The 25,992-nt window shown below is 36.3% G+C and overlaps 1 protein-coding gene across 5 annotated transcripts in view; it reads right to left on the minus strand.

Moving 5' to 3' along the window:
* Nucleotides 1-4,900: 4,900 nt before the first annotated feature.
* The window catches only part of LOC145660465 (uncharacterized), a 146,643-nt gene continuing 125,551 nt past the window's right edge, over nucleotides 4,901-25,992 (minus strand). For all 5 annotated transcript variants that reach the window (XM_081725524.1, XM_081725526.1, XM_081725523.1 and 2 more), the window contains 3 exons: nucleotides 15,095-15,172; nucleotides 12,068-12,130; nucleotides 4,901-7,289 (listed from right to left, as the gene is read on the minus strand). In XM_081725524.1, the coding sequence (XP_081581650.1) occupies nucleotides 6,541-7,289; nucleotides 12,068-12,130; nucleotides 15,095-15,172 (890 nt within the window). In that variant the 3' untranslated portion in view covers nucleotides 4,901-6,540. The remainder of the gene's footprint in view (nucleotides 7,290-12,067; nucleotides 12,131-15,094; nucleotides 15,173-25,992) is intronic.

The raw sequence follows: 25,992 nt of genomic DNA on the forward strand, positions 1-25,992 counted from the left end.
TCGGAAGTAAACCTCGAACTTCTTGTAAACCTCTATTTAAATTTCTTGAAATCTTACCTCTTCCATGTTTATATATATATGAAATTCTAAAATTTGTAAGAAAAGATATACAGATAGATACAAGCACCTTCCGGTTGAACTCAGATATTCATATGCATAATACAAGACAAGCATCTGACCTTCATGTAGAGTCCTCACGTTTAAAAGTACATAAGAATAGTACATTTCCTATGGCAGTGAATATTTATAACAAGCTTCCTTCCACTTTAAAAAACAAAACATCTGGTTTCAATAAAGCAGTCAAGTCCTACCTACTCGAGCACTGTTTAGAAGAATATCTCGCCTGCAGTAAATAATGTTTAAAGTATATATATTTTGTATATCTACAATGTAAGGTTTTATTAACTGTTAAGTTGTTTTATATCGATGTATGTAAATTAGAATAATGAAAAATTGTACCTTTTTTGTTTTATATAAATTCACACTATTTTAATATTGCATGTAGATTTAAATCTATACATATGTACATTCAGGGCCTTATGCAGAGACGTTTTGACGAATGATTAGCATCATACTAAAGGCTTGACTACTGCAGGAAATATATGTTAGTCGAACTCTTTGGTATGGCACTAATAACGCGTCAAAACGACTCTGCATAAGGCCCTCAGTGTTCTTATGACGTGTCCAACTCATACGTTCACGTTGTGAACAATTTGTATGAAAAAGAATGAAAATAAATACAATACAATACAAAGACCACCAGTTAATTGGATTTGCTGACCCGTTGTTTCTTCTTAAATAAACAACACTGATATATTGCTCTGACAAAGCTTAGTGCGTAGAGTTAATAGCAGCAATGCATAAAACAATGGCAAGACCCGAATCACAATTTACATAATCATACTACTACTACTACTACTACGACTAATAATAATAATAATAACCATATAGAAAAGAAATATACACAAGCAAACACCAGTGAAAAACAATTACATGGACACAAGCAATGACACGATCTAGTCATTTCGAATGCGGTTTTCCATGGTTTTCCGCAGTCCCACCAGGCGAATGCTGGGATGCTACCGTCTCTACACTGCCCAAGGCTGCTGTCTTCCCCACTCCTCATCTTACCTTAACAGGGCTGCTGTGACCTCGGCGTTTGCGGCCCGAACCATTCCCTTAGCCCTTTTCTTCCACACATACCTAAATCAATACATTAAGGGTAGGACCCGGCTACAAAAATAGGCGACTTCATTTGGGATATTGGCTTCCGAACGCTTACCTCTCACAGTAAACCTGTCAGAAAACAACATAACTTATTTTCATTTGTCTTCTTCGTATACCTCATCTCTCTCTTACCCCCCCCCCCTTGTGGTGCTGACGCCACTATCGTGGGTCCAGCAAATAGGTCTGTTCCTTTGTTCTTTAATTTACTACCTTTTCTATTCTCTTTGGGCCAGGGTATTTCACGTTCCAGATTATTTCATTCCATCTTGTCCTCCGCTGACGTGACAACGTTTCATTTTTCTTTATTATTGGGTGCTATATCAGTGTCGAGTATAAACAGTTGGTCCAATTACGAAAATTCCACCATTTTAGATTGACAACTCATACTTGGCAACCAAAATGCTCTCTTATCATTTTTTCATATCTTCAATAGTTACCGAGTTGGCCTATGGCAAGGGACTTTTGACTCGCTCGGTACATATACATGGTATAACAATAGGGTAAGGCAAAATTTCAGGGGGTGGATTCCTTATGGGTAGATAATAATAATAATAATAAAAAAAAATCATATAACCATATGTCGGGAAATGCATCATTACACAGTTACGGCCATTAAACCACCTAACGGTGTAAAATAGTCAGATTCTGGTCGTTCCTTAATGTGACTCAACTTAAACCTCAATAATTCAACCCGTAATTAAGCTAAGAAGATAATTTTGGTATCTTCGTATTCCTGAAGGACGACGCTTCCCGCTGATATGCATTTTATGAATGTGGGAGGTACCACGGTGGACGGGGTAGGTTTTTTTTTTTTTTTTTTTTTTGTATCAGAATTTTGGGGATGCCATTCCTTCCCTCTTCGCGTTGCACTAAAAAAAAGCATATTGGCGGAAAACTTCATCCTTCAGGAACACACCAAGATTATCTTCCTAGCTTAATTACTGGCTGAGTTTTAAATTGAGTCACATTAAGGAGCGACCAGAATGTGACTATTTCACACCGTCAGGCGGCTCAATGGCCGTAACTCTGTAACGATGCATTTCCCGACATATGGTCACATAAACTTTTTTGCTTGTCTACCCATAAGGAATTCACCCCTGAAATTTTGCCGTACCTTTTTATTATATATATAGGGTGTTTCAAAACAACACCGACGTTTGGGAGGTGATTCCTAACACCAAGAGAAGACAAAAAGCATAGACCATCCTGGGTGCACAAATGCTTCCTTTCGGAGTTATAGGCTGCAGCCGAAAACATGGGAAAAAAAATGAACTTCGTAGGTTCATAGCTCCGAAATTATGAGACCTATCGTAGTCGGGTTAAGACTTCACTTAGGAACTAGTATGTGTTCTATCCAATTATCCATGTTTCGGAATCCTGCGCTACTTCCGCAACAATTTTTATAGGGGTAGTTGGAGAGTACTTCAAATTATATGCAAGTAGTCAAACTCTCTCTATAAAAATTGCTTCGTGAGAACCTTAGGATTCTGAAACATGTATTTTTGGATAGCGCACATATTAGTTCCTAAGTGAAGTCTTGACCCAACTACGGTAGATCCCATAGTTTTGGAGCTATGAACCTACAAAGTTCATTTTTTCATGTTTTCGGCAGCCTATAACTGAAAGGAAGCATTTGTACACCCAGCATTTTCTATACTTTTTGTCCTATCTTGGTGTCAGGAATCACCTCCACTATATATATTAAACACTTTCGAAATTGGACGTGCTTCAGTTTATTAGCACTTCTGTTTTCAATACTGATATCCATAAAGCAGAAAGAGTGAGAGATATCGAGATTTTTTTTTTTTTTTTTCAATAGATTCAGCACCAAAAAAAGTTCTATACTCTCTTAACCCTTTATTCAAACGAGAAGCGGTTCAAATTAACCTTTTCAAGTTTCCAACCTTTATCGCTACTAAACAAATATACTAAGGGATAGCGAGTAATGGCTTTTTGATATGAATTCAGCATCCAAGAAACAGATTCTATCTTTGATCTTATTAATCTATTGCAACCAAAAGGTGTAGATGTACTATTTCAAGTTTGAGTATTAAATTTGCATAGTTTGGTAGTCTATTGTAGTTTCACACTGTGATACGAAACTTATTTATGCTTGCTTCATAGCCAAGTAATAAAACGTAGAATAAGCGATGATTTCAGTTTTTTTCTGAAGGTGGACCCAAAATTAACAGGGAATGGAATTAGTACTGCGAAAATACGGGTCAATCTGATAAATGCATCGGCGGAGGGGAAGGGGATTCTTTCCAGGGCCATTCCCTGAAATCATCAGTTTAGAATTATTCCTTTACATGATATATATAGCCTGAATAAACCGTAATTTAGTTCACTACGGGCGAGCGTCCATTTTTGGCGCTATTTTACTTTTTTTATATTATATTTAGTAAGTACAGATGGCCTACCAGTGTATCTAGTTCTCATAGCACTAAATCTGCTAGTTTCAGAGTTGTTCAAGTTGTATAAAGGTGGATGTCTTCTAGGAAGTTCACACTTTGATTTCGTTTTCTGCTGGGATTTTGTGACAGTGCCCTTAGTAAACTAAGGTACGGATTTTTAAAATTTAATTAGTGATTTCGGAACTGTACATTAGATTCAAAGGTTACACTATAATTTCAAACAAATTGATATTGAGATCATTATTGTCAAAAAACGCCAAACGAATCTCGAAATACGTTTTTGACTCGAGCGGCAGTTTAATTTAGTAAAATCAAGTATTAATACGGTGAAAACGTTTTACAAGATAAAATAATGCATTAAAGTGCTCATGGCAATTGAAAATATTTATCTTGAAGGTCAAGTGGCCAAGGCGTTTCGTTCGACTAGATTTGAATTTGAGTTTAGCGTTCCTTTCAGCAGCGAGGTTATATGAGATATGGACGCACAGCTTAATATGAGCACTCATAGGGAACTGACCTCAGTGCTCCCGCTCCAAAAACGCGTATGCTCAGTGCTCAGTGCTCCCGTATAGCCACGAAGTAGCTCTGCGTTTGGTTACGGGTTTGATCCATGGCGCTAATCTTATATAGTCTTGATACTGAGAAAAAAGTCCAATCAATCAATTGAAAATATATATATCAAAAGACACTGATGCACATTTCTTCTTAGTATGTATTACTATATACAGTAGAAATTACATATTTCATTAATTTTCATAGACCTACTTTATATTATACTTTACTTCGTGTTACTTTTTTTTTTTTTTTCAATCAACCGTATTACTGGGATTAAACAGACTTTTGACTTCCGAATTTTCTATACTTGATGTAATTTGTTAACCCGACTACTGATCTCTGATCATCAGTAGATAAGTAATCAATTGCTTTTAAGTTTATGGAGAATTATAAACCTCCTGTCACATATGATTAAAATAATACGAACTTTAACTTTTGGGGCAACAGAGCACGGCTCTTGCACTTGAGAAACCAGTAAGTGGGCCAAGAAAATAACCTTAATTTTTAAACATAAGCCACATAAGAAACTGGCATTTTCTTCCTCCAAACAAACGTAATTTATAACACAGTGACATACTGGCGCGCTTTTGCTATATAGTAGTAGTACAGTTGAAAGGGCAAAGTGCTTGCAATACCACTTGTGGCTCTAGTGGTTAATTTACTAACTCTATGGTTTTAATACTTTAAAAGAAAAAAAAAGTGTGTTTTATTAAGAAAAGAAAATTTTAATAGCCGTCCATACAAAAAGAATTAAAACAAATTTATATCAATACATAGTAATACAAAAAGACAAAAGACTTGAAATCAATATACTTGCTAGTACAAAGACAGGGTTCTCATACATGTAAGCATAAACTTAAAAACGCAATCACACAGACAAATGTATATGTACACACATACACACACACTCACACAGACAATATATATATACAAAGAAGTTTTTGAACTCAAAGTTTGATTTAAATTGCTTTCCACATTGTCATACGGATGATTTTTACCTAACACAATATCGAATAATACGCTTATATTTGGAAGAATTCATTCACATGTAGTATAATAACTAAATAATATATGATCATTATAATTAAATAAAAGGAAGAATTCATGTTCATGACTTGTTTTAAAATTACGAAATAATTTATTTTCTCATATCACAGGTTTCTTGAAAAAGAACATATCGTCGTCTGGGATTCAACATCGCGTATCTCCAATTTTGGTGAATTTGAGTTTTTGATACCATTACAATCAGTATAGGATGGCGCACAATCTGGTTAAGTAGTACACCTATATCACGACAAATGGCTCTGTTATTCCCTGAAAGTAATACCGCGTATATTGAGTCTGACGCTAGTTTTTAAAAGGTTTTATGTATCTCCTGTAAAATTAGTGAAATGTTACTTACGCGGTATTGAATCTCAGATGACGAATGCTCATTTTACGACTAATAATGTGCTTACTTGCTTCTAATTTTCAAAGTTTGCACTTGTAGTCGAATTACGCAAACATCTTAAGACAACTTAATACTGCATAGTATATGTTCTTCCATTATCAAACCAATCCTCACATATGTTTCACTTATTTTTTCTCTATTTATTCTACATTTGTGCATTGATTGGTTTACTGAACAAAAAATAGATGAAAATAATGATCGATTCAATGGAACGAACGAACGAAAGTTAAGAATGTTCATAAGAGACTGGTACATAGTATTTATATGAAATACTTCAGATTTCTAAGGTGATCTATGATGATCATAATGAAGTATTCTGTCTGATTTAAAGTTTAAAAGCTCATTTATATTTACTGTTATGGTAGTAGATAAATTCCATAGCCAATTATTTAAATTATGTCAAACAAATGGTTCATTACAATTCATGTTTAAAGTAGCTTTTGTTAGCCATATGTTTTGTCAGCTCTCTATTGAGTTTAAGACTCAGTTTCGATTGAAATTTCCAGATACTTTCAATACCTGAAATTTTACTGTCTGTATAACAGTAATTCTACGAAATCACAAATAATTTTAACTTAGTTCTGCACAGATAACGCATGCATAATTATGAAAAGCATAATACATTTAAACAAATGACCTCGAAATCATTACATTTTTTTTGACATTTTGTACATAAAAAAAAAAAAAAAAAAGATTTCTGTCTCTTAATATTTAGTTACATGTTCATAACACTTATCCGCTGTTATATCAAACACTCAAAGAAAGAAAGGAAACAAAAACTCAAAATAAATGCTTTTACAAATGTCACATTCACTCTTTTCAGTTTACTTAATATTTTACATTCTGACCTTTTTTCCCTTTTGTCTTTTGTACTTATTTCAAGCAACAAATAAATTATATAATATTAAAAAGAATCTCAGGAAATGGCAATGTTGATTTTGTCACTACAAGGGAAGAATGTGATTTTATTCTTGTCCTCACTTTCGACTGACCTTTCATCACTAAACAATATCCTGCAATATTTTCCTCCAATATTTCAACTTGAGTCATAACTGATCTTGTTTGTTTATCACCAATAACTGTTAAGCATGAAGGACACTGCAGTCTATGACTACTCGATTGCCGAGTTGAAGTTTTATCACATAACTCTTTTGAAGATTCCATTTGAACGTCTAATACTGATGGTTTTATATCAATACTATCGCACACTATATCACATAACATATTATTTTCTTGCTTAATAGTATCTTGTGTGTTATTTGACAAAATCCTTTCATTTATACTTTCGGTATTACATGACACAGGTTCTTCCTGCTTAACTGATAGAGAAGGATTGGCTACCGTGTCACTACTAGTATTAGCATCACTTTCACACTGGGTAGCTTTAGTAGAGTCTAATAGGGATTGATTAATACTTTCGGACACTATCTCACTAGGTACACCCTCATCTTCTGTATCAATTCGCTCGACTTTCGGTATCACAGTAGGTATTAGGTCAACACAAGCTTCCTTGTCTTCTGCACAACTTGAATCAAGATCCGTTGCCTTTACTGCATCACATTTATCTGTTATTTTGTCATCTCTATCACTTGAATCTGGTTCTTCTGAATCCTCGAAAAATGTCTTTACACGTAAATCATGCCCTACAAATATAAAACATTATATTTCTATTATTATGGAAAACAAACACGACTATTATCATACACTAGCGTGCAACGCTTAAGAACCAAAGTAAGTTTCACATGCTGTTTTAACTAACAAAATAAATAATAGTAGGTTTGATTGATTGAATAATATAATGTAATCATATAGCCCAGAATATTTGTATTTCTCCTAACTACCTGTATTCCCGTAGCAACAACTTTGACACTACTGTTTAGTATTGAGGAAAACAGAACAGCTGTTCGGATGTTTACTTTCCAGTCCACCATGAAACTCCCTGTATCCAACTGGTATCACACCCCGAAACGCAACCTAACAATGACGAAAGTAATAACAACGGTGTTAGACTCCTGAACTTTGCAACATCCGAAAACCTTATCCGTATAATATTTCCACATCGTGACATTCGTAAGTATACTTGGACCTCACCAGGTGTGAAAATATATAATCACATTGATCACGTTTAGTAGATAGAAAAAGACAGTCCAGCATAATAGATGTTTGGTCATTCAGAGGAGCTGACTGTGAACACAGATCACTGCCTGGCAGCAGCGATAATAAGAGAGATTATCATTGAATAAAGGAAATATTCAATATTTGAAAACGGAGAGGTTTAATTTAAAGAAATTAGAGATGAGCCAGGTGAGTGGAAATACCAGATTGAATTGTCGAATAGATTCTCGGTTTAAAATGGTTCAGAATGCGCTAGTGTTGAGGATACTTGGATTGAAATTAGGGATAGCATTAAAATTTTCAGCCCAAAACTGTGACACAAGTTCATGGTTCAACCAGAAATACAGTAAACTAGCAGAGAAGAAAAAACAGGCAAATTTGTGTTGGCTAGAAAATTCGAACGATATAACCACACAAAATTTCAATGACATCAAGCGGAAAACTTCCAAAAGTTTCAGAATAAGAAAGTCGATTTTTTGAAAGCTAAAATTAATGAAGTTGAAGATATCAGGAAAAAGAAAATCGTTTGGGACACTTATAAGGGCATCAACGAATTTAAGAAAGGCTATCAACCTCGAGGTTATATTAAAGAAAACCGACGGAACAATTCTCACTGATACAGTCAGTATCTCGAATAGATGGAAAGATTTATTTGACGATTTGCTTAACATGCAGCAAAAACTAATGTTCGTGTAGAGAGGAAAATACACACAGCAGAACCTAACCGAATAAGAAGTAGAAATCGCTATAAATAAATTAAAGAAAAACAAATTTACAGGTGTAGATTTTCAAGCATTTGCACCAGATAAGTATCTTTTAGCACCATAATTCCGAAGTACTATGGGAACATTAAAGAGTGTAACCTGAACTTCAGTACTATGGGAACATTAAAGAGTTTAACCTAAATTTTAACAGCTGAAAAACTGCGAAGATAGACAGTTGATGTGGAGAACTGAACACCAATCTCAAGTTTTTCAATGAAACATACACTTCTATATTTTACTTACAGATAAAGTAACTCAATAAAACTTAACTCCTGGGCACAACGTCCCGATGGGGAAACCAGACCAGTCGGTGATTTTAAGTTGCAGAATTGAGGTTAGAATAGCGCAAGTCTGCTACTTATTTTATTTAATGGCAGTCTACTACTTACTTTATTTAATATCTTGCCACTTGTCCTCACGACACTGGGTAATTGTCGCACTGTCAATATTAGGTTTTCTCCAGTAGCCACGTGCCCAAATAATTGCCAGGGCGAACTACTTAGGCAGCCTCATACGAACCGGTAATCTCACACCAGTGCGGATACGGAATTGGTACAACAATTGTAAACATTCTTAAGTCCCGCACCAACTTTTCCTATATACAGAAGGTTAGTTCATCTTATGATAATTCACAACACAAAGTTGTAGCTTTAGGAGAAGCTTTTTTGAGACACCACGACTATTTATCTGCAGCCCTGCTCAGAGGACTCAGCATCGCAGTTTCTATTGTAATGGTTTTGGGGCTTCACAGTCCAAAAGATAGGTCAGGCCGCATCAAGTGTCACAATAAATTTCTATCGTTCACCTTCCAGGTGGCATTCGTAGAAACGTTTACAGTTTCTCTTCAATTTATACACAATCCATTCCGATAAGCGAACTCTGATTTTGGCGAGCCCCCAAACCCAAGTTACGCGCTGCTGATTTTCTTTTGAGCTGAGATCATAGGTAATGTCAGTTTTTCTTTTTTTTTTTTTGGTCCAACAGTAAAATTTAACTATTCCATAGTTGTGACATCTAGCATCCACCACAATGTTCCCAATAACTTCAGTATCTTCTATTCGTCATAGCAAAGCCATATAAACTAATTCATTGGCCAAGCAGAGCATTAACCATCTTCGTAGTTTTGTACGGTTTGCTTATATATACAGATGGTGATCAGAAAAATGGAAACACCTGTAGTTGGCAACACGTCAGATGTTTGGGTTGACAGTGGTGTCGTGGCGCCCGCAGCGTCGAACCGCTGGTGGTGGTGTGTTAGGTCGGTCTCCATACTACGTCAGGCGCAGTGGAACAGCAGTGTCCAGTGGCTGCAGCAGACGGAGGTAGTGTAAAATGGGAGACCTCTCAGATTTTCAAAGAGGGCAAATTGTTGGTGCGCGGTTATGTGGAGTGAGTATGACGGCAGTGGCTACTGTGTTAGGTGTGTCGCGTGGGACAGTGTCGAAGGTGATGACGGCCTACACAACACACGGGAAAACCACATCGGGGAAGCGGAACAGTGGGCGGAAGAAAATCATGAGTGACAGGTCACCCCGGGTATTAAAGCCCATTGTCATGCAGAACCGTCGTGCCACTGCGGAGCAAGTGACGGAGGAACTCAATCAGACCTCCCCCACCCTGTTTCGACAATCGCAGTCCGCCGCGAATTACATCACATGAACTTACGGGGTCGTGTTGCACGGGCCAAACCGCTCATCAGGGACCATAACGCTTTCGCACGCCGCAAATGGTGTCGCGACCATGCAATTTGGACCGTTGAGGACTGGAAACGTGTGATATGGTCGGATGAGTCATCCTTCACCCTATTCCCAACTACGGGTCGTGTTTGTGTGTGGAGAACGCCCAAAGAAGCTTATGATCTGCAGTGTCTCCGCCCAACTGTGAAACATGGCGGCGGCTCGGTGATGCTGTGGGCCGCCATATCATGGTTTTCGTTGGGTCCTCTGGTCACACTTAGCGGACGAATCACTGCCAACGATTATGTCCCAATTTTACGAGACCACTTGCATCCTATGGTCCGGATGTTGTTCCCGGACAATGACGCCATCTTCCAGGATGATAATGCACCTATTCACACAGCTGGCGTTGTTGCAGCGTGGTTTGAGGAACATCGGGATGAAGTTCAACACCTCCCCTGGCCCGCCCAATCCCCAGATCTTAACATAATTGAACATCTGTGGTCCGTCTTGGAAACACGATTCCGGCGACGATTTCCACCTCCATCCTTTCTCAAAGAACTGGCCGATGCCCTGCACGAGAAATGGTGTAAAATTCCACTTGCTACCATTCACGACCTCTATGGCTCCTCCATCCCACGTCGCATCAAGGCTGTTCTGAAGGCGAAAGGTGGCCCGACACCATATTAATCTGGTAAGTTGCAATTTTGTTCAGGTGTTTCCATTTTTCTGATCACCATCTGTGTATATATATATATATATATATATATACAGTGCGTTCCACGAATAATACTAAGGCCCGTTTCCTGAAGAAACAAAGGCAGACAGAAACATGAAATCTTTTGTAACCTTCAAGGGACATAAAAGACAACATTTTGCTGATATGGAGGACCCCCATGAGTTGCGCTTAAGGGGATTACGGGGGGTAACTACAAAATTTTAAACAGCAACCCCCACCTTGTTGTATATCATTTGAAAGGTAATCACATGTAGAGACCAACTGTGGAAACTACATGTTGTTAGCGTCTCCCTATCCAACATGGTGGCCATCCGTAAAGTACGGTCGAAGTACGTTCCACGCATAAAACTAAGGCCCGTCTCCTGAAGAAATCAAAGCAGACAGAAACATGAAATCTTTCGCATCATTCAAGGAATATAAAAGACAACAGTATACTAATAAGGAGAATCTCCCAAAAGGGGGACCTAAGAGAGTTACGGGTGTAACTATAAAATTTTAAATAGCAAATCCCACCGTGTGGTACTTCGTTTGAAAGTTAATAACGTGTAAAGACTAGTTCTGAAAACTGCTTTTCGCTTTCGTGTGTCTATCCATCATGGCAGCCATCCGTAAGTACTCTTTAAGAGTACATACAATAAAAATAAATTTTACGAAAAACTTAATTGACTTAGGTGCTGCATAGACGACTTGCAGGTCAATTTAGTACTATCATGTAGTCAAATAATCTTTAACCAATTTTTCCCTCTTTGCATTTCTTCGATTTCACAAAATAAATGTCACATGTTGAAGTGCTATTTTTCTCTTGAATAATTGAAAATATCTACAAGGTTACGTGAACGGATTTTGAGGTGCTTATGCCTCGAGATATTTAAAATGACTAATACTAATCTTCAGTTTGATGAGTCTAATATTATTATCTAACGTTCATGAAATAGGCTCCTTGAACCTATTCTGATTAACGGAAAATAAGTAGATCTTAGGATTAAAATAAGTAATCTTACGATTTTACAAGGTAATAGCGTTTCCTGAAGCGAAATCACTGATTATGAAAAAGGATAAAAATTAAATCTGAAGAATTACAGAGAGAATTTACATATAAATGAAATTTACCGTAATTGTGTACTCACCTAACGTAATCATCTTCTTCGTGTCTTTCTTCAATGTACGAAGTTGAAATGGCGAAAATTTATCTTAAAATAAATAAATACGTTTATCACATTAGACACATAATCACAGCTAAAGCTATTATGCATAGCCGACAACAATAACTCATTCCCTTTCTTGGAAATATTTTTCAGTGTGGAAATAATTCCTAAAAATAATTCCTGGAGCCACTGAAACTGACAACTATTTTTCAAAACACATTTTCTATAGCTCGGGAAACAATGTCAATTTTATTTACTAAGAAAGAATTCGAGGAACATTTATATGAGTAAAGAAAAGAATCTTTGTTCCTTCCCAATTGTATCAGCTGTCCGCGTCACGACGCAGTCAAGTCTATCTTGGGTGCGCGTTTGTTCAGCAATCATGAGTTCATATATTGAGTAGAAGGAAAAAGAAAAGGGGAAATGGATGATGAAATTGTCAAATGTGAAACGCGAAGAAAAAATCACACTGCCTATACCTTATAAAGAAATGTTCGTTTTAAAAATATATTTCGAAAGAAATAGAATTTTCTACTTTCTTTATTTACACTACCTATATTATATTATGCATATCAAAATTTTATTTAAAAATACGTATTTACATATGCATATCCAAGCAGAGAGAGCTCAAGCAGTATTAGTAAGATATTTTGTTTACTATCCTATGAATGTTACAGGTTCGATTTTATATAAATGTAAAATATTTAACAAAAGCTAGAATCATAATCTACTAGTAGTTATGCGAGACAACGCATTCTAAAGATTTTCAGATTGTTTTGTGTGGAAACATTTAAAAGTCTGTGTCATGACAACCAATTGACTAACATGTGGTTTGCACGTATGTGTTCATAATTTTTATTTTTCAAAACGCAACAATTAACATAATAATAGAATATTTCTAGCTAGCGCATCTGGTATTGACAACATTCGAAGTGGTGCGAAAAATCAGTATCTATTATCGGCTGTCACAAACTGACAACACCGCGTAACAGCGATTGAAGAAAGCAGACAGCCCGCTCAAGGCCATATAACTTATCATTTGAAAAGGCGCTATAGAGCAAAGCTTTATTTGAGGAAGAAAAGGAAAACTTGAAATTCACTGCTTTAAAGCTAAAGAATAAGAACATTGTTGTCAACTATGCATAAAAGATGTACAAATTGCTAAATACTATACATACATATATATATATATATATATATATATATATATATATATATATATATATATATATATATATACAGGGTGGAAGGGAACAAGACCGGAAAACTTCGGGAGATGATTCTACAGGTAAAAACAAGGAAAAAAGTTCCAATAAACGTAAGTCCAACGAGGCGGCGTTTTTAAGCAGCAGATGTACGACGTTTCGCCGGTCTCCTTCTTCTAAGTGCTATATCTGCCGAACAAATAGAGATATTGACGTCGGGTCAAAAGAAGGTAAAGGAAGTCATACCCCATCAAAATGATGGCGGAAACAGAAAGGAGCAGAGCGAACTGCACAAGGGAGAACATACCGCCTGCATTTTTTAGCGAGGTAATATGTGTAGTCGTACCTCCGAATTCTGAAGATGCCTTTGTGTCATGATCTTTATATTTTCACTTCCCTTCTCGCCACTTTGTGTCTTACTGGTAGCGCAATAATCAACATCCTCCCCGATTACGCCATTTTCCTGTTTTGTACACTGTCGGACACAATACTTACGAGTGGTACAATTGATCCAACAAATCACCTCGTTTGTTGTGTATTCTGTCGTATATATTACTCCCCGATGCTGCAGTGAAGAATTCCTATTTCACGTTCCAAACGATCATTTAGTACATATGCTAAACATTACCAGGTCATTTTACGTTTGTACGTATTATTAATTTTCACGTTCTCTACTGCATTTCATTTTATGAATCCCCTTCTCCCTTTGGGGAGTCCATATATCCAGTTCGCTCTGCTCCTTTCTGTTTGCGCCATTATTTTGGTGGGGTATGATTTTCTTTACATTTTTTTGACGGGACGTCAATATCTCTATTTGTTCGGCAGATATTGCACTTAGAAGTAGGAGGCCGGCGAAACGTCGTACATCTGCTGCTTAAAAACGCCGCCGCGTTGGACTTATGTTTATTGGAACTTTTTTCCTTGTTTTTAGCTGTAGAATCATCTCCCGAAATTTTTCGGTCTTGTTCCCTTCCACCCTGTATATGATAAATGTATAAGTAACAAATTAACTACTAGAGTTACTCTCTAATATTACAGTATTCGAGAATTATTATGTTGAATTTATTTATGTTTATTGTACTCCTTGAAAGAGAAAAACACTATTGAGTATACAGCCCAAAGAGCTGTATTACTCTGATACAAAAGAAATTTTTATAAATAGCTAAACAATGAAATTTAACTTAATGTTATCCTCTGTTTAATCCTAACTTTAGACCATCACCCTTTAGTAGTTTCATAATATTATTAATAATATTACGACCTCTACTTCTAAACTAGAAACTGAATACACATTTTAGACAGTCATTAAGAAGTGCTTATTTCATTATATAAACACATATTTTTTAAACCGAGAGAATTATTGACTGTTGATCGCATGGGTCATGGTGTATCAGTAGTACATAGGTGATATGCACAATGAGCAGAAGGTTGTCAAAGCAATTTTGTTTTCCCAGTACCTCCGTGGCGCACCGTGGACTGCCTTACGTGACAGGCACACACGAACACTCGACAGCCGATTGTCAAACGCAGGTCTATGCTCCCGCGTTCCTCTACACGTCTATCCCTATCTCGTGCTCATAGCCCAGAACGTCTTTGGCTGTGTCCGCAGATACTGCTGTAGCGAGGCGAACAGGGTGATGAGTATCGTTTCTATCTTAGACACAGAGACGGCTCTATCTTAGACATAAAGAGAGAGAGAGAGATAGAGAGAGGGGGGGGGGAAGTCAAGCGTTGTGTTTTTACTCGCCATACAGAACCCGCACCTATAAATATTACATAAAACTGGATACAAGAGCAATCGTACCTGATATATATGAGTAGTCCTTGAAGGAATCTGTGTCTACGATATCCTTTGCTTGAGCAAGAAGCGAAAGAATTTCATCTGAAAGATTAAAAGCAAACATTAAAATAAGTTATACTCTCAGAGTTATATCCAAGAAACCAAAAATAATTTGCCTTTCAAGTATTACCTTATATTTGAAGGACGCATGAAGATACAATCTATCACTTACCACCGTAATTTTTTTTATAATTTGATTAGCGATACCATATTTTCCTTGTTACTAGTCAATATCATCAAAATACAATTAAATCAATAGTCGATATGACAAGTGTTAAATCTTAAGTTTATTACGTAATGTTTCTTAACATCTGGAAACACTAATATTCAGAATATAGAATTTACTCAAAATGGTGACATTTGAAGAAAAGATATCCATAAGGCACGAACAGGGCAACATTTCAATCTACAACCAGCTAAGTGTAAGTTACCGCAGAACCAGTGGCGTAACAAGGCCAGGCGGGGCCCCCCTCAGAAAAAAAGTAAAATGTTGGTCATATAATCACCTTTTTATTTTCGACATACAAACACATCATTTAGCAGCGTCTTTTTGAGGTACATATTTTATAGCATTTATAGTTTTTAAGTTGCATATTGTTTGTAAAATTATATTTTTTAACCAGACAGAATAAAAGATGATAACTTTAATCCTGGGAAATTCATATAAATAGATAAATTTAAATAAAATATTATAAGAATTTTCGATTTTTGTAATTAACTACTTTTCAAGCAGGATGAAATAAGTTAAAACTTGATAGAAATAATCCTATAACTCCATTCACATTAGTTTTGCACCGAAAATTAGTACAACTAATTATTTTTTACCCTATATTTAGGGAGGGGTTCGAAGTTGATTTCTTCGGCTTTCAACGTTGATCTGTCAAAAAAAAAAAAAAAAAAAAAAAAAAACTTGATCCTATTACGCATAAAAAAAATTAACCTTGCACGAAGTTTTGATGCAAAGTTATCGCAAATGAAGTATAAATGTATTTGTTTAACAATCACCCCATACAGCTAAATGGCCATTTTACACAAGGTTTTTAACAGTAACAACAAAGGAAAGGATTTGGGTAGGTATCGGCCAGGGCCTATTTACTAGGTATCGTCCTGGAATTTGACTGACAGAACTGAGGGAAACCCTAATCAGAATAGTCGGCAACGAGGTTCGAACCCACGACCTCCCGAATGCGAAGCCAACGCTCTACCAACTGAGCTAGTTCGCTATAAATACATTAGAGTGTTTTAATACAATCTACGTTCTTTTCCACAATATGAACTTGACAAAATACATTTCTCGTACTCTGTCATACCTTTCAGAAACAACGTAGGTCACAATATTTCAACATGGCTTTTGTACATACACTTTTGACGTGTGCAAGTCAGAGCTTAATATGCATGATTAAACAACGGTTTCATGTTACAATAACAATTAGAACTTCACTTTAATGATTTTTTTTTTTTTTTTTTTTTGTTCTTTTGACTTTCACTTTAAAAAAAAAAAAACTATCGATTATCTCAATTAAAAGGATAGGATGAACGTGTGACCATATTAGAAAACGTCAGAGTGGAAACTTGATGCTGGTCAAATTGATGTCACTAGCTTCGCACATATACGGTGCCGAAAGCGAGGTAAAATGAATTTCAGAGCCTATATTTCAAAAACTATCCAGTGTAGAGCTGCGGCTTAAAACGTCACACTGAAAGTAGTACCTGGTCTACTTGTAAATGCGTGTTTCAAAGCTCTGCAATGCATGGGCAAGGGATTTCCTAAAGGGGCTGAGGAACCAACAATCAATTCACTGTCGATTTGACAGTCCCTTTGAAGAGTTCTTTGGAAATATATGTCTCTGGAATTCATTCTTTCACTCTTTGGACATCTCCGAAACTAGTTGCATTTAACCAAAGTTCAAGAGGACGTTTTTCTTAATTTGATACCTTTCTTCGGCCAGAACAGTGCATCAACATCGACATCAAGTATTTACCCTTTTTTTCCTAACATAGTCACGCGCTCCTCTGTATAATTCTTTAGTTACCAGAGGCTAATGAAATATCACTCCTTGTATTTTCTGGAACAGTCGTAAAAAAAAAAGAATCAATCTTCATAGGTTTTCTCTTCACTTCTTCTTCTCTTTCTTTCTTCTTTCTACGCTTTGCTACGCCACTTAGTTAACCCATCGTTTAGCAATAATTTCGTACTATCTAAACGTATCAGAATTGAACCACGAAATGCGTCGTTAACATTTACTACCAACTTAAGGTTTAGCGATGCGTGACCTCTTGTGGAAACCACATAAAAAGCAAACTAATTGCAGAGGACATTTTGCGGCACGCTTTAAAATCTATAAGTTTTAGAAACAGGAAAAAAAGATGAACTTAGCTGAATCAGAGGTACCGCGGTCAGGATGTGTAGACTGCAGGAGGCATTGACCTCGACATGATAAAACTGTTTTTAGATTTTGACATTACAGGTATGTGCTGACAACAAACCCCTTCCCTGGCGGGGGTGGAACGAGGAAATCCTTGGTAACAATCAATCCGGAAGGCAAAAAATCATAAAATAGCGTCTCTTTCTCGTTTAAATCCCCAGCTCTGCTGCTGTTATTTTAAGGAGCTTATTTCAAATAAACGGCATGTTTATTTTCATTTTAACATGACACACATCGCGGGTAGTCTTGATTGAAAAAAAAAAAAAAAAAAAGGCCGTAATCACGTACTGAGCAGGGAGGTCGAAAACTAGCATCATTATCACGTTTTTTTTTAGTTTATATTTTTTTCGCTTTCCCAAAATACTATTTTGTGACAGACTGAATTTCGCATTTGCTTCATTGAATTTTGCATTTGAGTTTTTCATTTACTTCGACGGAGCCGGGGTCCCCAAACCTCCGGGGCCCCGGAGTTTCGCCCCGGTAGCCCTGGCGTATTTGCACCACTGCGCAGAACACATATATTTTTGGTCTTGCAAGACAGAATGGAGGAAGTGTTGTTCCCAGAAAGAAACAAATAAGCAAGTCTATGATTCAGATATCCAAAAACAAATAATCAAGTCTATGATTCAGATATTCAAGTTGTTTTTGTGCGTATGTGTGTTAAGAACAGTGAGCAGAGTGAAAGACATTGGTTTACCAAGTGAACTTGTTATGTATTAGTGCTCCTACGCATTCAGCTTCGCATTGGCTGGCGGAAGAAAACTAAATCAGGTCAACAGTCACGTAGCTATGTATTTTTCTTTCTTTTTTAATAGTTTACAGCTAGCTTGTAGTAAGAACCTTAGGAAAAAAAAATATAAATGGATAAAATACAACTTTCTTAATAAAAGCTAGTCTTATGAGGGAAAAAAAATGATTTGTTGAGCAATTTGAAGTAAACAGTGACGTAATACATATTAAAGGTAGGTGTGCACGTTTACCTGGTATATTTAAGTAGTACGATGAGATGCAAACACAGCTTGAATTAAAAGACGAAAGTAATGAAATACGCAGGATAGAGGGTTATTTGAAGCTATCTACTACGATACTCTTGCAAAAAAGACGTCGATTATTGAAGAAACTGAAAAGGCTAGTAGTGGTAGTTCGTGAGATACATCAGGTGATTCAACTACAAAGATAGGGTATCTTAACTTATCGATAATAAAGATACCTCCATTTAAAGGAGAAGTTACAGTATTTAGGCATTTTTATGATACCTTTACTAGTTTGGTTGTAAATAATCATAGTTTAGATGACATTCAACGATTCCATTATTTATTGTCCTCATTGTCAGGCGAAGCAAGCAAATTAATTCAGAATATTCCGGTGACAGGTAGCAATTTGAAACTTGCCTGGAAATTGATACACAAGAGGTAAAATAATCCAAAGCTATTAGCAATTGCTCATGTAAAGCCGTTGTTTTCATTACCAAATGTGAGGAAGGGTTCAGTGGTGGACTTCAGATCATTAGTAAATTAAACCATACGTAATGTAAACACAGTTAAAGCATTATATTGTCCCAACTTAGTTTTGGAAAAGCTAGACGAGCAAACACATCAAGACTGAAAACAAGCAAACAGAGAACAGTTTGCTAGTTTAGAAAAACTACATACATTTTTAGAAAATAAGTATACAGCATTGGGAATGGTAAACTCAACACAATCAATATCGCACATCAATAAATCTGTCGTCAAAGACGTAAAAGATGTTTGACAATCTTATAACAGTACTAATATTTCGTGTTGTTTTTGTCAAGAAAATCATTCTCTCAAAAACTAAGTGTATCCAGAAGATTAACTATTGCGAAAAATAACATTGTCTTAGTTGTTTGTCTTTTTGTCAAGAAAATCATTCTCTCAAAAACTAAGTGTATCCAGAAGATTAACTATTGCGAAAAATAACATTGTCTTAGTTGTTTGAAAATGATCAATCACGTGGCAAAAGATCGTTCGATAGGTGCATGTAAAATACGTAATCTCAGGCATCACACGCTAGTACATAATCTCAAGCATCATACGCTAGTACGTAGTGATTTTAAAAAGCACAGCCAATACATGAGGTAAGTGTTCAGAAGGTACCTGTTACAGAGCCTGTGAGTTCAATGCCCCAAGGACAGGAAATTATCAATACAGGTACATATTGTTCTGTGAAGTCTAAAAGTAATGTGCATGTTATACTTTTAACTGCGTTAGTTTAAGTTAAATATTGTAAGATAAATTACATATGGCTACATCTATGCTTGATTGTTGTTCGCAATCACATTTTATAACCGAATCTCTCATTAAAAGGTTAAAATTCACGGACCTCCCTATTAATGTTTCTGTACAAGATATTAATAATGTAAGCTGTAATGTCAAATATGGAAGTAAGTTACAGGGTTCTCTGCTGTGAGTGATTTTAATGTAATGTAGAGTATTTTGTTTCGTCAAAAATAGCGGAAAATTTACCTGATGCTGATACATTAAGGAATGGAATTTTTCACTCAATATACAGTTAGCTGATCCTAATTTCAACAAGTCTGGTAGATTGATTTGTTGTTAGGTGCGTAAGTTTTCTTTTGTATACTTAAGGCAAGACTAAAGATGTGCCCAATTCTGCAAAATAGAGCTAAGACGGATGATTTCAGGACAATATCAGACGCCCAATCACAACTACTTTACGCCAGAACATCGACCATTCTTTCTGCGCAACAATGATGATTTAAGCCATGAGTTGCAGAAATTTTGGAAAATTGAACACATTAAAGAAACTCTCTATCCAAACGAGAAAAGGAATATGAAGAACATTTTAACGCAAACACTAGAAGAGATTCAACAGGATGCTTTGTAGTTACCGTTTAAAAAAGAAGTGATCCAGTTAGGCGATTCTTATCAGATAGTTATTAAGCGTTTGCAGCAAATAGAAAAAAGATACCACAAGCCACGCACGGATTATGTGTACTTCCTAAAAGAATATGAAGCTTTGGGACATATGAAGTAAGTTGAAGATAACGCTAATATCACCCATGAATATTACTTATCTCATCACCCAGTAATCAAAGAAGCTAGTACTATTACGAACATTCGAGTTATATTTGATGCTTTAGCATGTACTTCTAGTGACATTTTCCTGAACGATGTCCTCAAAGTTGATGCAAGATGATGGAAGATGTCCTAGGTCGAAAGATTATTTGCATTCAAGTCTAATCGGATTTCGCATTTCCCACAGCTTTGACTTCAGACATACAGAAGATGTACAGGCAAATTTTGATTGATGAACATGATTGCGAGTTTCAAAAGATCTGCAGTGAAGGTTAGAAGAAGAAGCTATTAAGGAATATGAGTTAAAGTCTGTCAGCTATGAAACAACATCAGCGCCTTTTCTGTCATGCTGTCTCCAACAGCTAAGTATAGAAGAAAAAAAATGGAATCTTTGAGTTTTACGTCCCACGGTTATGCCGGTTAGGCTAAAGGAGACGGTGATGATGAGAGATGAGTGAAATGAAGAAAGTGGGAGGAAACGGGAGAACCCCGAGAAAACCCACGAGCACGGTGTTTGTCCACCACAAAGTTCACTTGGCGGGGGCTGGGATCGAACCCGGGACCCCAAGCACCAGAGGTGAACGCTCTACCACTGAGCCACCGCGCCCCCTAAGTATAGAAAAAGCTCGTAACTATTCGACGGGAGCACAAGTTGTCAACAATGACTTTTACATCGATCATTGCATATCGGGTGCTACAAGCATTGAAGAAACTTTTGAGATAAAGAACAAGCAGATACAAATTTTGCAAAAGGGTGGATTTTTGCTAGTGTTCCAGCAGTGATAAGTTCTTGGAATCCATCTCCGAAGAATTAAGGGAAACGCAACTTTCACTACGATTAGATGACAAGGGTGAAGTCAAGACTTCTAATACTCCTGTAACATCTAGGAACTGACCAACTGCAAGTAATGAATAGATTCGAAACCAATCTGCACAATAACTTAACAAAATGCAAGATATTGGGTAACACTGTTACAATCTTTGATCCCTTGCGAATTGTTAGCCCAATAACAATCTCATGTAAGATCATCCTTCAAGATTTGTGACAAGCCGATTAGAATGGGATGGAAAACTTCGTAAAGAACTACAGAAAAGGTGCAAAGCAGTAGCTGAATTCATTCCTTCTTTATCAGATGTTAGTGTACACAAAGTGATTCTTCAGTCGGATACCTTCATAAACATCGAGGTTGCGAGACATGTGCATATTTAAAATTCTCTCACAAGGATGGACAAGTGCCTTCAAGACTATTCTGTGCTAACTCGAACGTAAAACATATAAAGATGATTTCATGGCCTTGCTTAGTTATGTGCAGCAGTTCTACCATCGAAACTTGTCAAAAAGGTAAGTAAGGCATTAAAACTACGAATATCCCAAGTATACATGTGGACGGATTCTATGGTGGTCTTTGCATTGTTAATAGATAGTCCAAACAAATGAAAACATTTGTTGCCATCGAGTTCCTGATGTACACGAAGTAGGAGAAGAATGGAGACACATAGCTTCAAGTGAAAATCCTGCTATTACCTCAAGAGAAACAAATCTGAATAAATTAAGGCATAATGACTTGTGGTAGAATGGTCCTAAATGGTTAGAGTTCTCCAGACCAATGGTCTGTGAAGAAGCCTGCAACACTGAAAGAAATCCCTGAGCAGGAGAAATCAAAATAAAATTACATAGTGACTACTCAAGACAATGATGTAATTGAAAGATTCTCAACTTTGAACAAGTTTCAGATGACGCTAGTTTATTCCATACGATTATCGAAAAACGCTGTTAGAATCACCAAAAATAAAGGTAGACGCTCTTACTTTGAAACAAGTTGAAGAAGTTTTAATCAGACTAATACGAGAAGTTCAAAAATTGATCTACGCTAAGGAGCTGGCTCAAGAAAAGGGAAGAGTTAATAATAAGACTAAACTCTTGTTTTCCAATCCTTTCATATGTAAGAGTAGGTGGAAGATTAAATATGCCTCAACATAAATTTGATGCCAAATATCAAATTATCTTACCACCTGATTAACATTTAACATAACTTGTTATTGAGCATGGACATAGCTGATTCCAATATTCTATGGATTATACTGGATACCTAATGATAAAAATGCAATTAAACAAGTTATTAGAAATTGCAATATACATCAAAGATTAAAGGCACCTGGACCATGACAATTAATGGGTCAACTACCGAAACACAGTGGAATTAAAAGACTTTTCAGAAATTCTGGAATTGATTACGCCGGTCCGATTTACACAAAAGCTGGCACCAGGAAGCCGAAAACTAATTTGAAGTGTTATATTGCAGTATTTGCATATCTAGCAACAAAAGCTGTACATTTCGAAGTTGTGAGTTATCTTAAGAAGGAATCCAATGGTATTTTATCCCTCCATATTCGCCTACTTTTAGTGGTTTTTGGGAAGCTGCAGTTAAGTCCTTTAAGTACCACTTAAGAAAAGCAAAGGGAATGTCATACCTCACGTTTGAAGAATTAACATTAACTATACAGATATAAGCTTGTATAAATTCAAGACCTCTTGTAGCGTTATTCAATGATCCTAATGATCCATGAGTATTCACTCGAAATCTTCTTCTCAATGGTCAGCTATTGCCAGAACTGCCAGAACGTGATTCTAGCGTAGATTAGGTTAGCTCAAAGATGGCAAACAATTCAACAAGAATTTCAAAACTTTTGGAGAAGATGGCATATGGACTATTTATTACAACTGCAAGGAAGAAATAAGTCGAAGATAAATTGTGCCAACATAATCCCAGGTCAACCTTTGGGTCTCAAAGAAGATAATTTACCTTTTCTATCGTGGAAGTTGGAAGTCATCGAGGAAGTACATACAGGGCCTGATGATTTGGTTAGAGTGGCTATTGTTAAGACTTCCAGTGGCTTATATAAAGGTTCAATTAAAAAACTGTGTGTTCTGCCGAACAATGATGAATCATAGTGTATTTCATGTCAAAGTTTATTTGCCTTTATTTGCTTTTAAAAAGGTCATTAGCCCCCCCTTTTTTTTTCAGGGTGTCATGTTAAAGCTTAGTTTATTTAGCAACATTTCCTGAGAACTAGAAATACTGTATGTTGGATCATACGCCATCTATTCAGTGTGCAAATTATTTGTTGTAAAAATCCGTAGATGGAATCAATACTTCTGCCCCTAGCGGCTGTATGTAGACTTAGTTTAGTTGAGTTGAGAGTAGGTGAATGTAATGGTGGCTCGCTAGTAGCTGTGAGTGAACAATTGAGAGATAAAGGAAAAAGAATCAGTGGTGGCGCCCGACTCACATTTTATTTGTCGAACAACAATCACGTAGCAAATAATGTTCTATTGTCAACAGTTGTTATTAAATCGACAGATGCAGGACATGTGCGAGTGATTGTATCATAGCATTACGTATGATCCAAGTACCAAGTTTAAAAACAAACAGATGTTTCATACAAATTACTGGCATAACAAATGTTAATATTTTCAAGTCTCAAACTATTGTAGACATTATTTTCTATCACATGACAAAAGAGTGAGTACTTTACAACAAGTGCAATTGTTATTCCAAAAACAAGAACTAGTTTACTCAAAGTTGATTTGTGAAATACTCACAAATTGGAAACATAGTTAGCATTTGATATTAGGTGGCTCATATTTTCATATCAGCAAGCAGGTTGATGTATTGATAGCAGCGGACCTATTTCTATTCCTATTAGGTAATAACGAAGTAATAGAAGAGGAAGGTACTCCTATTGCTTTACAAACAAATCTAGGATATGTATTATGTTGTAGAATACATGTTGTAAACAATGTGAAACGAAAAGTTACGTGTAATCCTATGTCGACTAGTAATGGTTCATGCTTACCTCAATTTTGGGAATTAGAAAATTTGCCTATGAGCAGTCACTTGACTGAAGAAAGAAAAAAAAAATGTGAGAAACACTTCGACAATACTCATAGCAGAATGTTTATGAACATTATATGAGTCGACAACACGAAACGAAGTAGTCTAAAACGACGATGAGGCGATCAAGAACGAAGTTGAAATTTTATTCCAGTAGCAGGCGCTAGAATTATTTGGCTGTGGGACACTGAAGTTAGTACCAGGGCCGTGCCGGGGGGAGCGGGGCAACGGCCCCGGGCGCCGAAGTAAGGGGCGAAAAACTAGGGAGAAAAAAGGAAAAAAGATGGGAAAATTGCTTGGAATATATGTACGGGGGCGCCGTCGTATAATCTCGCCCCGGGCGCTGATTTTCCACGGCACGGCCCTGGTTGGTACTTCAAAACAGTAAGTGCGTAGACAATGGCGGCAACTACATCGAAAAATAAAGTCTAAAATAAGTTGTACTAGACTTTAACCAAATACATTTTTTAAAATGAACACTAATAATCATTGTAACCTTACTTTCCAAACTCGCCTCTACTATCCATTTTGCATCTGACTCGGGCTTGCTAACCCTTTTCCTTTCAAAATAAAAAAAAAAAAATAGATAGTTTAGACATTTCAGAACCACAGACCTTAGCATCAAAAGTGAGGATTCCACAACGTAACTCCTATGAGTTTGGAATTCAGTTTCAGAGGCTTACATTGACCAGTCGGTGATTTTAAGTTAGGAGATGAGCAGTCAGAATATAGCGATTCCTATCACGGTTGTTGCTGATACTCTTCACCTGGGTTTACTATCCTTTTATTTCAGCAATTATGCAGAAAATACTCTCTATTACGTTTACAATGTTTTGTGTTTGGCATCCCACTTGAGCCATAGTGTTCAATTTTGTTTGATATTATTACGTTCGTAATGCCAAGCATTTCAAAGACAATGCTTTCTCTTGTTTCATTGTCAGTGTCATTCATTAAAAATGTATACTAAAAAAATGTCGACTTCTCAATTTAGTATTTTTGCCAGTATTGGAAAAGCTCTTCACTTAGAGATTTGGTATTCCAGAATTTGAAAACTACAGGAGTTTCTTTACTTTTCTCTGTGTTTCCTGCACAGAATACTAAAATTATAACCTCTAAATTATTGTACTACGTAAATATTACAATTTTGTTTTGTAAATTCATGTGAAAACTTTAAATCTCTTGAATAAAAAACACTAATTTTCTGAACTGACTTAATTAAGAGAGATTTGTTTCCAAAATCTACAATTCGAATTGCTGAAACAAGCTCAAAGCTTATTTTATTCTATCAGAAAGACACGCGAAACTCTAACGACACGAAACTATGAAAGTCATGCAAAACATTCCAAAATATCAAAATAAATAAAAATGTGTAATTATGTTTACTGACACACCAGCATTATATCCACAAATGCGCCACAAGCATTTTTTTTAAGTGTATATACATGTGCAATGCGCATACAAACTGAACTATCGGATTCATT

This window comes from Thermobia domestica, chromosome 9, assembly GCF_964235325.1.
Source record: "Thermobia domestica chromosome 9, izTheDome1.hap1.1, whole genome shotgun sequence".
Classification (NCBI taxonomy): domain Eukaryota; kingdom Metazoa; phylum Arthropoda; class Insecta; order Zygentoma; family Lepismatidae; genus Thermobia; species Thermobia domestica.